Source organism: Stegostoma tigrinum, chromosome 1, assembly GCF_030684315.1.
Source record: "Stegostoma tigrinum isolate sSteTig4 chromosome 1, sSteTig4.hap1, whole genome shotgun sequence".
NCBI lineage: Eukaryota > Metazoa > Chordata > Chondrichthyes > Orectolobiformes > Stegostomatidae > Stegostoma > Stegostoma tigrinum.
This window is the reverse complement of record NC_081354.1, coordinates 85,902,225-85,918,481: the sequence shown is the minus strand read 5'-3', so window position 1 is coordinate 85,918,481 and position 16,257 is coordinate 85,902,225. Positions and strand designations below refer to the sequence as shown.

The 16,257-nt window shown below is 42.1% G+C and overlaps 1 protein-coding gene across 9 annotated transcripts in view; it reads left to right on the top strand.

Annotated features, from left to right (window-relative positions):
* The window catches only part of kcnip4a (potassium voltage-gated channel interacting protein 4a), a 1,101,054-nt gene extending 1,091,931 nt beyond the window's left edge, over positions 1 to 9,123 (top strand). For all 9 annotated transcript variants that reach the window (XM_048537257.2, XM_048537222.2, XM_048537250.2 and 6 more), the window contains 3 exons: positions 3,312 to 3,416; positions 6,646 to 6,708; positions 8,219 to 9,123. In XM_048537257.2, the coding sequence (XP_048393214.1) occupies positions 3,312 to 3,416; positions 6,646 to 6,708; positions 8,219 to 8,266 (216 nt within the window). In that variant the 3' untranslated portion in view covers positions 8,267 to 9,123. The remainder of the gene's footprint in view (positions 1 to 3,311; positions 3,417 to 6,645; positions 6,709 to 8,218) is intronic.
* Positions 9,124 to 16,257: the final 7,134 nt, after the last annotated feature.

The window sequence follows — 16,257 nt, the reverse complement described above, 5'->3', positions numbered from 1 at the left end:
AAATGAAGATTAAATGATAAAAAAATTAAATAAGAAATTTGATTAGATTGTCAACAGAGCAAAACATTTTTTTAAACACATGCTTACTGAAGCAAGACTTACCCAAAGCCTAATCTTGCAAGAAGTGGGGTTTGCATAGAGTTTATTCATTCAGCCCAGCTGTGTTATGCTCCTAATGAGCTTCTTAGCCTTCTGAACATTATTTATAATTTATAACAAAGAAACAGGCCATCCCAATAGGTCTATATTAGTCTTGGCGCTCCACGTGAGATTCGACCAGACTATTTCATGTAACTGCATCAAAATACCCTTCCTGCTCATGTACTTCACTAGCTTTGCTTTAAATGTATCTATATTAGTCACTGGACTCTCACTTGATAAAGTAGTCTTGTCCTGAAATCCTTACCGAATTTATTAATGATTATTTTATATTTGTAACCCATTGTGTCATATTTTCTCACAAGTGGAACATTTTGTCTACACCCTAGAAAAACTTTATTTAACTTTAAATACTTGTATAAACCTATTGAAATAGCTCCAGCCTGTTCACACTTTCTCAATACTTATCATCTGATTTCAAGGAAGATGATAATGAATGGCTGGAACTATTTTGTACATTACAGTTGCATGGATGGTAACGTTAACAGTGTTAGTGTTAATGGACAGATGCTCAGTCTAATATCCTGGGGACATGGGTTCAAAGGTCTTCATAATAGATGAATTTAATTAACGAATATGGAATTATAAAAGCTAGCCATCAATGATGAAGCTATGATTATTGTAAAAACTGGATCACTAGCACCTTTTAGGGAAGGAAATGTGCCATCTTTACTGGTTCTAGCCTGAGTGTTACTCCAGGACCCCGGTGATGTTCCTAACTGTTAAATTCCCTCTAAACTGGTGAGCCAGCCACTCAGTTCAAGCGACATTAGGGATGGGCAACAAATACTTGCCTTGTCAGTGACAGCCACTATGACAGAATTAGGAAATAGACACCTCTATCAAATTGTGAAGAGATGTATTCCACAAGAATTGGTGCTGGGATCTCATATTTCATCACTTACATAAATTATTTGGATTTGGGAAGAGGAAGTACAAAATTTGTAGTTGAAACCATTGATGCTTTAATGTATCAGCTGTGGTTTTGTCATAATTGATGATAATGTTGTGATCACCATGACTCAATGCCTTTTTCTTTTCACAGCTTTATACTTCACGGATTCTGCTGAGTGCTCTCTGCTGTAAGCAGCTTTCTGAAAAAAAAAATGACTGTTCAGTTTTTCTTGTAGTATTTATCTTTAGCCCTAATAATGGATTCAAATCTGAATCCAGATTTCTGATGGCAAATCTCAAACCTACGACAATTACTTTAATCACTGCTGGATTTTTACAGCAAAGTCACCCTTCTACACAACTACCTTAATCACCTCAGATTTCATAGGGTGAAACACCAAGCCTATGACAATTACCAATCAACTATAAGGTCCCTAGAAAGTGATAACTTTCTACAGAGTTCTATACTACTAATTTCTAACTTTCATTCACAGCAAGAGCCCCTGAGGAAGCGTCCTGAAATGATTACAAACCCCTGGCAAGTGCTAAGACACCTGGATAGGGTACTCATTAGCAAGCAGATTTTTTTTTGCAACAATTGAGGAGGCTTGGTCTTGGAAATGTCCGACAGTTATGATGTTCTTGCAATCTTGCTGGACAAGAGTGGTGTTTGCAGGGAGGATGGGCAAACTGCATCACCTTCGTACAGGAAGCCATTGAAGTGGGGCAGGCAGTAGGAATGGTGTTATGATAGGGATCAGCAAAATCAGGGTAATAGATACTATTCTCTGCAACCATAAGTAGGAGTCCTGAAGGTTGTGAGGCCTGCCCGGTATCAGGTACTCAGGCATCTCCTTGGGTTTGGAAAAGAACTTAGAGAGGGGAGTGAGATCCAGCAGTTGTTATCCATGTTGTACATCTATATCACTATAACTAATAACTTCAAACCAATTACTTTCAATTCTTTACTAATGGAAAGAGTTCTCATGGCTTTCCTACAAGAATCTAACATTAATGTGTACTCTATATTTACGCCTCTTTATCTCAGGGAATGCTTCTCAACAATCAAAACCTCAGTTTTGGCTTTTATTCGCTGATAATTCTAGACTGACAGGAGCCTAAATACAAATGTATCCCAAATATAACACCAGTTCACCCTATGTTTCTTTTTCCTTAAAGCTAAGTAATAATATTTGACACAAAAAAAGTTAATTTAATTACTTCTTAACATCCCACTTCCCAACGCCACATAGAAATTAAACTTTCCATCACTAAACTTATGTAAAGTGCAATTTGAAACATTGGTGTTTATAAATGTATTAATGTGATGAAGTTGAACAGAAGAACCTCAGATCATATACATTTTGTTCAGTTGAGTGGTGACCTGCAATTCACTGTACTCCTCTTATTATGTTCGGCTGGATTTCACTCAGCTTGGAAAGTGGTGGAAAGTGATGAGGATTAGTTGGGAAGATCTGTGGTTGTACTGCTATATAACTGTGAACTTTCCTCTCTGTGCAGGCACTACTATGCAAGCTGCTCCCTTTTGAAAGTAAATGGCAGCAAAAGCCTAGAACAGAACAGAAGTTTCTTAAAACAACCTCTACTTCCTCCAACTCCAAGCTGTAAAAGACTTTGCTTTTCTTACAGCAGATTCCCAGTTAGTACTGACATTCAAGCAAGATCCAATTCTGCATTCACAATGAAACCCAATCCTCGAGGAGAGTTCAGGATCTACAGACCCATCAGGAAGAAAAGGCACACTGAGATTTCTGGAAAGTGGAGATGAGCAGGTTGAAGCTAGAAAGGCCATTGGGAAAATTTGTGCAAGATGCGATAATATATAAATATGTGGGGAAGTGATAGCCTAGTGGTATTATCTCTGGACTGTTAATCTAGGGCCTTAGGTAATGTTTTAGGAACCCAGGGTCAAATCCTGCATCAGGGATGGTGGCAATTGGATATAAATCTCAAATTAAGAGTTTAATGATGACCATCAATCCATTGTTGATTGTTGGACAAATCCATTTGGTTCACTAAAGTCTTTTAGGAAAAGTGTCAGTCATCCTTACCTGGACTGAGCTACATATGAGTCCAGACCCACAGCATTGTGGTTGACTCTCAACTGTCCTCTGGGCAATAAATACTGCCGGTGACACCCTCATTCTGTGAATGTATTAAATAAAATGTGAAATAGACAACTTTTGCACTTATTGGCTTTATCTAACCAAATGTTTTCCAATCATTATGGTTTGTAGGAGATGTTGGATATAATGAAATCTATTTATGACATGATGGGAAAATACACTTATCCTATTCTCAGAGAGGAAACGCCCAGACAACATGTTGAGATTTTTTTCCAGGTTTGTGATGTACAGTTTTACAGTAAGCACAAACATAACATGTTTAACAAAGAAAAGTGAGAAAAAATGCAAGTCGGACATAGAGCAGTTTTTCCGCCGTCTTCGCCTGCATGCCTACTTCTTCAACCGGGAACCCACCCCTCCCTTCACTGACCCCTTCACCCGCTTCCAACACAAGTCCTCCTCCTGGACACCACCCCCAGGCCTCCTACCCTCCCTCGACCTCTTCATCTCCAACTGCCGTCGAGACATCAACCGCCTCAACCTCTCCACCCCTCTCACCCACTCCAACCTCTCCCCCGCAGAACGGGCAGCCCTCCGCTCCCTCCGCTCCAACCCCAACCTCACCATCAAACCCGCAGACAAGGGTGGCGCAGTGGTAGTATGGCGCACTGACCTCTACATCGCCGAGGCCAGACGCCAACTCTCCGACACCACCTCCTACCGCCTCCTCGATCATGACCCCACACCCGAGCACCAAACCATCATCTCCAACACCATTCATGACCTCATCACCTCAGGGGACCTCCCACCCACAGCCTCCAACCTCATTGTTCCCCAACCCCGCACGGCCCGTTTCTATCTCCTTCCCAAAATCCACAAACCTGCCTGCCCTGGTCGACCCATCGTCTCAGCCTGCTCCTGCCCCACCGAACTCATCTCCACCTATCTGGACTCCATTTTCTCCCCTTTGGTCCAGGAACTCCCCACCTATGTCCGTGACACCACCCACGCCCTCCACCTCCTCCAGGACTTCCAATTCCCTGGCCCCCAACACCTCATATTCACCATGGACGTCCAGTCCCTGTACACCTGCATTCCGCATGGAGATGGCCTCAAGGCCCTCCGCTTCTTCCTGTCCCGCAGGCCCGACCAGGCCCCCTCCACCGACACTCTCATCCGCCTAGCCGAACTCGTCCTCACACTCAACAACTTCTCTTTTGACTCCTCCCACTTCCTACAGACTAAGGGGGTGGCCATGGGCACCCGCATGGGCCCCAGCTATGCCTGCCTCTTTGTAGGTTACGTGGAACAGTCCCTCTTCCGCACCTACACAGGCCCCAAACCCCACCTCTTCCTCCGGTACATTGATGACTGTATTGGCGCCGCCTCTTGCTCCCCAGAGGAGCTCAAACAGTTCATCCACTTCACCAACACCTTCCACCCCATCCTTCAGTTCACCTGGGCCATCTCCAGCACATCCCGCACCTTCCTGGACCTCTCAGTCTCCATCTCAGGCAACCAGCTTGTAACTGATGTCCATTTCAAGCCCACCGACTCCCACAGCTACCTAGAATACACCTCCACCCACCCACCCTCCTGCAAAAATTCCATCCCCTATTCCCAATTCCTCCGCCTCCGCCGCATCTGCTCCCACGATAAGACATTCCCCTCCCGCACATCCCAGATGTCCAAGTTCTTTAAGGACCGCAACTTTCCCCCCACGGTGATTGAGAACGCCCTTGACCGCGTCTCCCGCATTTCCCGCGACACATCCCTCACACCCCGCCCCCGCCACAACCGCCCCAAGAGGATCCCCCTCGTTCTCACACACCACCCTACCAACCTCCGGATACAACGCATTATCCTCCGACACTTCCGCCATTTACAATCCGACCCCACCACCCAAGACATTTTTCCATCCCCTCCCCTGTCTGCTTTCCGGAGAGACCACTCTCTCCGTGACTCCCTTGTTCGCTCCACACTGCCCTCCAACCCCACCACACCCGGCACCTTCCCCTGCAACCGCAGGAAATGCTACACTTGTCCCCACACCTCCTCCCTCACCCCCATCCCAGGCCCCAAGATGACATTCCACATTAAGCAGAGGTTCACCTGCACATCTGCCAATGTGGTATACTGCATCCACTGTACCCGGTGCGGCTTCCTCTACATTGGGGAAACCAAGCGGAGGCTTGGAGACCGCTTTGCAGAACACCTCCGCTCAGTTCGCAACAAACAACTGCACCTCCCAGTCGCAAACCATTTGCACTCCCCCTCCCATTCTCTTGATGACATGTCCATCATGGGCCTCCTGCACTGCCACAATGATGCCACCCGAAGGTTGCAGGAACAGCAACTCATATTCCGCCTGGGAACCCTGCAGCCTAATGGTATCAATGTGGACTTCACCAGTTTCAAAATCTCCCCTTCCCCTACTGCATCCCTAAACCAGCCCAGTTCATCCCCTCCCCCCACTGCACCACACAACCAGCCCAGCTCTTCCCCCCCCACCCACTACATCCCAAAACCAGTCCAACCTGTCTCTGCCTCCCTAACCGGTTCTTCCTCTCACCCATCCCTTCCTCCCACCCCAAGCCGCACCCCCATCTACCTACTAACCTCATCCCACCTCCTTGACCTGTCTGTCTTCCCTGGACTGACCTATCCCCTCCCTACCTCCCCACCTACACCCTCTCCACCTATCTTCTTTACTCTCCATCTTCGGTCCGCCTCCCCCTCTCTCCCTATTTATTCCAGTTCCCTCCCCCCATCCCCCTCTCTGATGAAGGGTCTAGGCCCGAAACGTCAGCTTTTGTGCTCCTGAGATGCTGCTTGGCCTGCTGTGTTCATCCAGCCTCACATTTTATTATCTAAAAATGCAAGTTAGATTTTTTTCTTAGTTGTTCAGTTTTAAATGTTATTTCAAATGTATTTGATTATACCCCAGCTGTTAGACATGTGCACTAGATGTATTGCTAAAAATGTATGGGGCTTTATGAACATTGGGCTAACTTTTAAATGTTGTAATTGTATCCACCGCCACCACTTCTTCTGGCAGCTTCTTCAATATAGGCTCCACCCTCTGTGTGAAAAAGTTGTCTCTCAGGTCCTTTTTAACTCTTTCCCCTCTCTACTTAAACCGATGCCCTCCAGTCTTGGACTCCCCTAACCTGGGGAACAGACCTTGGCTATTCACCGGCCTATGTTGCTTTTGATGTTATAAATCTCTATAAGGCCACTCCTCAGCCTCTGATGCTCCAGGGTACACTCTCCTGAGTTATTTGCACAGCTTTATTGCACAATACAGGACACCTTCATCATTCCAAGATATTTAAATAACCAGCAATATGTTAACAAATGCAGACTGTGCTTACTGTTCCTTCTATGATTTTTTTCACAAAAGTTTTGCCATTTCCTTACGTTGTACGGCATTATCTCTGTTGCTCAGCATTATGCCTTCTCTCTTTCATTAATAATGTTAATTTTTGATTTATATTTTTAACAGAAAATGGATAAAAATAAAGATGGAGTTGTCACTATTGATGAATTCATTGATACCTGCCAAAAAGTGAGTAGTTTGCCATTTTGTATTATCCATAATTCTGTTTCTTTTTTCCTTTTGTCTCTTTTCTCTGTTTCTTCTCTCACCGTAAATCGCTGTGTTCCAAAGTTGCTCACTCCAGATGCTTTGAACACACAGCTATTTAGTTTTCCAGTTGAAATAAACAACATCAACTTGAATTGTACACCTAAGATATAATAAAATGCCTCACGGCCCCAGGAGTATTATCAAACAAAATATGACATCAAGCCACATGAGGAATTATTATGCCTATAAGATACAGAAGATATAGAAACAAGCTATTTGGTCCACTCACTCCCTTTCGATATTTATACTGGATTAATTCCACCCCTCCAAATATTTTCTTATCTCGATCTCTTATTGTAGCCCTCTATTTCCTTCTCCCTCATGCTTATCTAGCTTTCCATAATGCCTCCAAAGTGCACTTCAGCTATTCCCTGGGGTTTTGAGCTCAACATTGTCATCATTCTGCTGGAAAGAAGTTACTTCTGAATTCCTTGTTGGATTTTTAATGACCATCTTATACTGATACCTGCTCATTTTGCTCTTTCCTTAAAAATAACCATTGTATGCCCATTCTATTAAGGCCTTCCATGACTTCAAATGATTCAGTTGGCCAGTGTTTACCCAAGCCGTATACCCATGCATTTTTGCAATTATACAGCCTATCCAGTTAATTTTCTGGTCAACGGCAATTGCTAGTAATGTTCATAGAATCCCTATAGTGTGGAAACAGACCATTCAGTCCAACAAGTTCACACTGACCCTCTGAAGATCTTCCCACCTAGATTTGCCCCCTACTCTATCCCTGAATTTCCCATGGCTAATCCATCTAAACTACACACCCTTGGACACTACTGGCAATTTAGCATGATCATTCCACCTAACTTGCACATCTTTGAACTGTGGGGGGAAACCAGAGCACCCAGAGAAAACCCACACAGACACAGGGAGAACATGCAAACTCCTTACAGACAGTCACCCAGGTTAGAATTGAACCTGGGTCCCCTGTGCTGTGAGGCAGCAGTGCTAACAACTGAGCCACTGTGCAATAGTGGAGGATTCATCAATGGTATTACCTTTAAACATCAGAGGGAGGTTTGAGGGATGTTAGAGGAGAAATTCTGAAGCTCAGGGCATTGACAGTCAATAGCAGAGCTAACAATTAAAATTTTGATGCTCAAGAGACCAGAATTAAACGCATAGAGATATCTCAGAGTATTTAGAGATTGGATGAGATTGTCGAGAAAGGGAGGTGCAATTAAGACCAAAGATTGCTTTGATTAGGATAAGACTGTAAAATTCAAGTGATGTATAATCAGGAATTGAATTAATATTTTGGAAGAATGAGATCAATGGACTGATCAATCATCCAGAAAAGCCTTTTAAAGGTTCACCTTGGAGGGTTTAATTCCTTTAGTTATTATCAGATTTGCTGTCTAACAGCTTTTGTTGTAATTCAAAAAGTCACAGTGTTCTGATTTCTTCTATACAGGATGAAAACATTATGAAATCCATGCAACTCTTCGAAAATATCATTTAACAACAGCAGCAATCAAGCACTTTATAGATTCTAAATTAAATTTGACTGACTGTGATCAGTGGAAAAACCACGACAGCTATAACTGAACTCAGCAACAGGCTGAGATAACATATTATGCAAGTGAGCTTTGTTCAGCTGTAAAGCTTCCAACTAGTAATTTTTTTAGAGTTATGAACGTATCCATCTTATGAAATTCAGAATTATTTTGAGTTTTCGTATGATTTTGAGTTAGTTGTACATGTAGGATGCATGTTTTCCTAAACTAGGGGACTGAGATAATGACTCTTTGGAAAGATAATAAAGTCTATGGTTATGTCACGACTGTGACATTCCTTTTCGTCATATGGATGAGAAATAGATTTTGTATGGTGTGTGTGTGTGTGTGTGTGTGTGTGTGTGTGTGTGTGTGTGTGTGTGTGTGTGTGCGCGCGCGTGAGAGAGAGAGTGTGAGTGAGAGAGAGAGAGACTGTGTAGCACAACACTTCTGATTTGCTGGATACTGTGTGGAAATATGCAACATCCAAATCAAACATAATCCAATAGCCCATTTAAATGTAATTTTAATAATACATAGAACAAGATAACAAAATATTAACTAACGTACCATCCATTTGTACATCACATTTTCTTAACAAGTATAAATGCAGCACCTTTTATGGGAAAGTAGAGTTACATGACTACTTCAGGTATTGAAATGGAATCCTAAAGACAGGTACAAACTGCTCTGATTTCTTTGTTAGAACTGAGGGCAGTGCAATCCCATTACTTCTGAGATTTACAGCAGTGTATTTGTGTATTAATATGTGTACATTTTGTAAAAAGCAAAAGAGTCCACAACAATAAAGACAGAAAGTTTATCTAGGGGGACTTTCTGTTGTTTGTTTGTTTCAATCCATCAAAGCCTTTCATAATCGTGCAATATTAAAGAACATGGTTTATCTACAGTCTCAACACAGAATCTTCCATGGCATTGATATAATAGTGTTGCCCTTCTGCAATTTAGTAGGATAACATTGCCCTTCTGTGAGGTTCTTTTCAATGTTGCTCAAGCAAGCATACATCACTCTTCTATTGAGACTTCATTTGGAAATAGCAACATTAGAAAAGTTGATTTTTTTTGTCTGAGTGTACATTTTTGCAACTTTTTTTCTCTCTGTTTCATTCCCATGGCTTTGCTTGTCTTAGTTATTGCGCCATTGTTTTACATTGCTCTACACCAAGGGGCAAAGGGCATTTAGCACATTATTTCTGATCTGTTTATTTCAAAAAAGTATAGAACAATCAAATTTTCAATAATTCTGTTTGCATCTCAACTTTAAATAGTGGTCTGCCTCAAAACATACAATGGTTTCAGCCTGAACTATTCCCAATGACAACACACTTAATGAGCTAATAACCTTCTGCATAATTAATTATGTTTCTCCTTATATTGCTGCTCTGTCTCATTAACGATTCTTTTAAATTGATTAGCTCTCATCACTAACAACAACCAGAGGAAAGAACTATTTTGTAATTATCCTATTTAAATTATAACTTTTTTATTTCAGAATAAAATTTCTTTTTGACCTCCTCTGCTCCAATGACAGAGCTAGTGCAATGGCATTTGCTCTCCTAGGTGGCATTTTTTTGGCCTCATAATTGAATTGTGAAAATGAATGACTCACAGTTGTTAATATTCATGGATTTTGTTCACCCCACTGTCATCCTCCCACGGTTCTGCAGTGCCGTTTTCCCTCAACATTGATCACTTGATATCCTGCACTCTTCTCCTGCAAGAACTCAAAACCCAGATTAGCGTAACTTTCTGACTGATTGCAGATGCAGTACTGGCATTTTTGTCTAACCAACATTACCCATTCCCCACGGACACTGAATAAACAAATAATTATGCCTAGAAAGTTAAAAATATCTTCGGCAAAATTGTACACAATTTGCAATAAGGAGTTACTATGCCCTTTCTAAAAAAAAACACTATTAATACACTTTGTAAAAATACTTTAAAAAAAAATTAGCACTTTAGATCTACTACAAATTCTATCATTTTCAACTTGTCTCACAGAACATGTTTCAACCTTAAGCAAATCAAATCAATTGCAATAATCTTAATATTTAATATATGCGTTCCGTATTAGATATATAGCTTGAGGGCAAAACATTTCAAACTGAACGCTGCAGAAGTTTAATGGCTATAAATTTTTATCCCAGCAGCACTTTCCACTCTGAGCTGCCTCAATAGAATGTCAATATTCTCGATGTTAACAAAACACGTTCTTTATCGGGTACTCAGTCTGACATTTCTGAAGAAGGGTCACTGGATCTGAAAATTTAACACTGCGTCTGCCCCACAGATGCTACCAGACTAGCTGAGGTGTTCCAGCAATTTCTGCTTTTGTTTTTGATTTCCAGTACCCCAGTTCTTTGGCTTTTCAATCTGAGGACTGTTACTGTTTCCAGCACTTTTTTTTCAAAATTCACCAAATGTGAACATCTCTGCCTAGGCCAACACTTTTTACTCATCCCTAACTGCCATGAAGATGGTGCCTTCTTGATCTGCGTCAGGTCGGTATGCATATGGTGCAGTTAAGAATAGATTTGAAGGACCTTGACCTAACAACAGTGAACAAATAACAATATAGTTCCAAGCATGCGCTTGGATGGTAATTTGTAGGTCGCAAGTTCCCATACAACTTTGCCTCTTCTCCTTCCGGGTGATAAAGGCTGTGGATTTGTCAGAAAAGCCTTGGTGAGTTTCTGCAGTGCATCTTCTAGATCATACACACTACTGCCACTGTGCACTGGTAATGCACAATGCTTGAAAGTTCTTAGTTAGCAACCTTTACCAATTGTATCTCTCTCACAGCTGCATCAATCTTTACCTCAGTATGTAGTCTTAGATCTTGAAATGTGCACATTTGCAGATATCAAATGTTTTTCACCAAATTAATGGTCTCTGAGGTGCTGTTGACATTTATCTGCATGCTTGTCCCTGGGAAGAGCGCAGAATCCTGTATCACAGAGCTGCTCATGATGAGCTTCAACAAAAACCATTGCATCACTCTTCAGAGCTTCTGTACAAAGGCACATTCTACAGGAAAGTAGATAATGGTTTCTTCCCCACCACAGACACTTCAAGTGCAATGTATGGTGGGTGAGATTCCAGGAACACAGAAAGGATCAGAGAAATCCCTCTCTCCCTGCTGGCCGAGCTACGTCTTGGTGCTTGTTGACAAGTTTTGGTAAATTATGCATTCTGCCCACTGACTGTCAGTTTCATCAGAGAACCATCCAACAGCACCTTGCATCTCCTTTGCTCGCAGGAACATTTTGTGGGATAGACTACCTTATGGATTTGTGGTCCAAGTTGTTTTTCTGCATCTTCATGAGGGAAATGTAATACAGCACATTCCAAAAGACACATGGCCACATGGTCAGATGCAACCTTTGCAACAAGTGGCAGGCAGATTTTCAGCATAGGTTGTAATGTAAGTTGAAGTCCTATTTCTCACAGGAGACATCTTTGTGAACTCAATATGTATGCTGTGGTACATCTTAGTTTTATGTGAGTACTCCTTTGAACACTTTCTAATCTTTTATTTGTATAAAAGATCTAGTTAATGGCTGATAACAAAGTGTGAAGCTGGATGAACACAGCAGGTCAAGCAGCATCTCGGGAGCACAAAAGCTGACGTTTCGGGCCTAGGCCCTTCATCAGAGAGGGGGATGGAGAGAGGGTTCTGAATTAAATAGGGAGAGAGGGGGAGGCGGACCGAAGATAGAGGAGAAGATAGGTGGAGAGGAGAGATAGGTGGGGAGGGAGTGAGGGGATAGGCCAGTCTGGGGAGGATGGACAGGTCAAGGAGGCGAGATGAGGTTAGTAGGTGGGAAATGGAGGTGCGGCTTGAGGTGGGAGGAGAGGATAGGTGAGAGGAAGAACAGGTTAGGGAGGCAGGGACGAGCTGGGCTGGTTTTGTGATGAAGTGGGGGAGGGGGAAATTTTGAAGCTTGTGAAGTCCATGTATCAATATGGACTTCACAAGCTTCAAAATCTCCCCCTCCCCCACTGCATCCCAAAACCAGCCCAGCTCCTCCCCACCCCCACTGCATCACAAAACCAGCCCAGCTCGTACCCGCCTCTCTAACCTGTTCTTCCTCTCACCTATCCCCTCCTCCCACCTCAAGCCACACCTCCATTTCCCACCTACCAACCTCACCCCACCTCCTTGACCTGTCCGTCCTCCCCGGACTGACCTATCCCCTCACTCCCTCCCCACCTATACTCTCCTCTCCACCTATCTTCTTTTCTCTCCATCTTCGGTCCGCCTCCCCCTCTCTCCCTATTTATTCCAGTTCCTTCTCCCCATCCCCTTCTCTGATGAAGGGTCTAGGCCCGAAATGTCAGCTTTTGTGCTCCTGAGATGCTGCTTGGCCTGCTGTATTCATCCAGCTTCACACTTTATTATCTTGGATTTCCAGCATCTGCAGTTCCCATTATCTCTGATCTAGTTAATGGCTGGTAGCTTTAGGTGGTGATTAATGAATAATACATATGTTGTCTAGAAAATCTAGTTTTACATTTTCAACAGTATATTCAGTTTCCAGTACAAACAACAAAATACATAGAGGAGAGGGATTTATTTTTCATGCATTCTACTTGCAAACATTTGCAAATTGTACTTCCTCAGGTCTTTTGGGAAAAGAAATTATGTTTTGCTAAACCATTGATTTTGTTTCATATTCATTGAAAGCTTAGAAAAGGAGACCAGGGCATGGCCTGAAGCTCCATGGGGCAAGTATGAATAGTCAATAAGAAATGATGGCATCGCCAGGGGGTACAGTGCAGAGCCTGAATTGAACACAACATAATTTGCCAAAGGTGCCAAATAATCATCATCTTCTCATAGGTCATCATTTGCATGCTCTTATTGCAGCGAAACTTGAGTGCTATTTTAAGCACGTTAAGGAAATTCTTACATTGTATCACACCACAATTCCCAAAAGTCCTCAAAGTGTAGACCTTCAACCAACACCGTGCTTGGATATCTCTGAGTCAATGTAACTCTCATGAAAGGAAAAAACAAAGCTGCTGGAAAAGCTCAGCTCGTCTGGCAGCATCAGTGAAGAAAAAAATCAGAGTTAATGTTTCGAGTCTGGTGACCCTTCCTCAGAAGCCTCATGAAGTTAACGTCAACCATACCATCATTCTGACAAGAACATTATATACAGTTTGGTAGCAGTAAAAGTGAAAATAAAAACAAAAGTCAACAGACATTAGGAAATCAACTGTGAGAAATATTGTTTCTGGACTTATCTGTCAGGAATCCATTAGGAAGCTTTTTATTCTAACAGCCCACAGATTTGTGCACCCCCCTGCCCCCCTGCCCCCACACCCCCAATGCCACTACCACCACATGCAGTAAGCGCCCAGTTTGACTTGTGAATTGGCCCATGCAGTGGGAATTGTCTCAGTATCTTGAGTTTCTTGTCACAACTGGAGTTACACATTTTTGCATCAATCTGCCTATCCAGAGACAGATTCATTTTCAAAGTGGAAGCCATTGCAGATGACATTGTTTGTGTCAAATAGTCTTCACAAGTAGTCTTCAGTTTCCACCTCACTCTTAAATCACCCCTTTGTATTGATAACGTTACATTAAAATAATTTTGAACATGTAGCAGATACAAACAAATGTTTTGTTGCTGCCTGTATTTCAAACAATGCCCTAAATCACCAATTTGTTCAGTAGTTTCTCATCTTATTAGTTTAGCCTCATTTTAACCCAAATTAGAGAGATGGAGATTTTGTGATCATTCAATACTAAGAGTAATCTCTCAGATATAAGTTGCTTGAAAATGTACAGCAAAAGAATTTATGGATTAAATAAAGTCATAATGAAGTGATTGCTGTGCTTCCATGAATTGAATATTTAAGCTGTGTTCACACTGTAATTGAAAAATGTCGACTGAATATAATTCTGGAATCAGGGGCACTTCAGTGACCAAATTGGAGATGCTGTAGTTGTGTTAGCAGGAAACAGGCCAAGAGAAGAGGTTTGAAAAAGGCATCCAAAATCATAACAGGCCTAGAAAGAAAATGTTCCCATTGACGGAGGGACTAGAGCCAATGACAGAGTTTTAGCATGATTGGCAAAAAAGCCAATGACAACTTTTTAGTCTCAGTGCGTGGTTAGAACCTGGAATGCGCTGCCTGAAAGAGGTTGAAAACATATTAAATTATGCCTTTCAGAAAGACGTTAGATAAGTAACTGATGGGAAAAGAATTACAAGCTGTACAAGATTAAATAAAAACTGAAAGCACTGGAGATGCTGTAAATCAGAAACAAAAACAAATATTTCTGGAAAGGCTCAGCAGGTCTGACAGTATCTGTGTAGAGAAATCAGGGTTAACATTTCAGGTCCAGTGACCCTTCCTCAGATCTTCTATCAATTCTGGGAAAGGGTCACTGAACCTGAAGCCTTAACTCTGATTTCTCTTCACAGATGCTGCCAGACTTGCTGAGCTTTTCCAGCAATTTCAGTTCTGGTACAAGATTAAGACCAGCTGGACTTCTCCAGCTTAGAGCCATAGAATAGTTACAGCATAAAGGATACTTTTCAGCTCATTATATCCATGTCAGATCTGCAACAGCAAATCACCAACTCTCCCTTCTTCTCCATATGGCCTTGCAACTCCTTCCACTTCTGATACTTCTCTAATTCTCTTCTAAGGGCCTTGCATGAATTGACCTCCATTACACTCTTGGGCAGTGCATTCCAGATCCTAATCATTATCTTTCCTTCTTGTGGCCATTGCTTATTTTACCTTAAATTTGCATCCTCTGATTTTCAATCCCTCCAAAGAACACATTTTCTCCCTCCCTACTCTGTTCAGATCTTTCATGATATGTAAACACCGCTATCAAATCTCTTCTTAACCTGAGACACATGGAAAGTAGGAGCAGTAGGCCATTCAGCCCTTTGAATCTGTTCTGCAATTCAATAAAATCATGGCAGATCATCTAATCTCTTAACCTGTTCCCACTTTCTCCCAGACCCTTTGATCCCTTTAGCCTAAAGAGTAGTCTCCAATTCTTTGAAAAAAGTCAGTATTTTGGCCTCAACCATCTTGTGTGGCCAAGAATTCCACAGGCTCACCACTCTGAGTGCAATTTCTCCACATCTCAGTTCTAAATGGTTTACCCCATATCCTTAGACTGTGACCCCTGATTCTGGACTCCCAGTCATTGGGAACATTTGCCCATTGCTTACCTTGTCTAGTCCTGTTGGGATTTTAAAAGTTTCAGATGAAATCCTCTATCATTCTTCTAAACTCCAGTGAATATAGTCTTAAATGATCCAGTCTCTATTCATATGTTAGTTCCAGGAGTCAGTCTGGTAAATCTCGTTATGGAGGGAGTGCAACATAGAAAACCCTTCCTCAGATAAGGAGATCAAAACTGCATGGAGTTTCCTGGAGTATAGTGTCACCAAGGGCCTGTACAATTGCAGGAAGACATCACTGTTCTTGTGCTCGAATCCCCTCATTATGAAAGCTAACATACCATTTGCCTTCTTCATTGCCTGCTATACCTGCACATTTACTTGTAGTGCCTAATGCACTAGTACACCGAGGACTCCTTGTGCCTCTATCTTGCCTAGATAATAATTTGGCTTTCTATTTTTTTCCTACTAAAGTGGGTACTCGCCAGTTAGACATTTTACTTCATCTGGCATGCATTTATCTACTCGCTGAGTGTATGCAAGACAGATTGAAGCATTTCTGTATCCTCCTCACAGCTTACTCTCCCACCCAGCTTTGTGTGTTGTCTGCAGGCTTGGGAACTGTGAATTATGCAGTTAGTTATTATTTCCATAAGCAATTTGAACGATTTATCGAGAAAATCCAATCAGTTGTCACACTGACGCAGTTGGTTAAAATAAATCCTTTAGTGTTGAGTTAATTGTTATCTTCTAGGATGGCAACATTACAATCT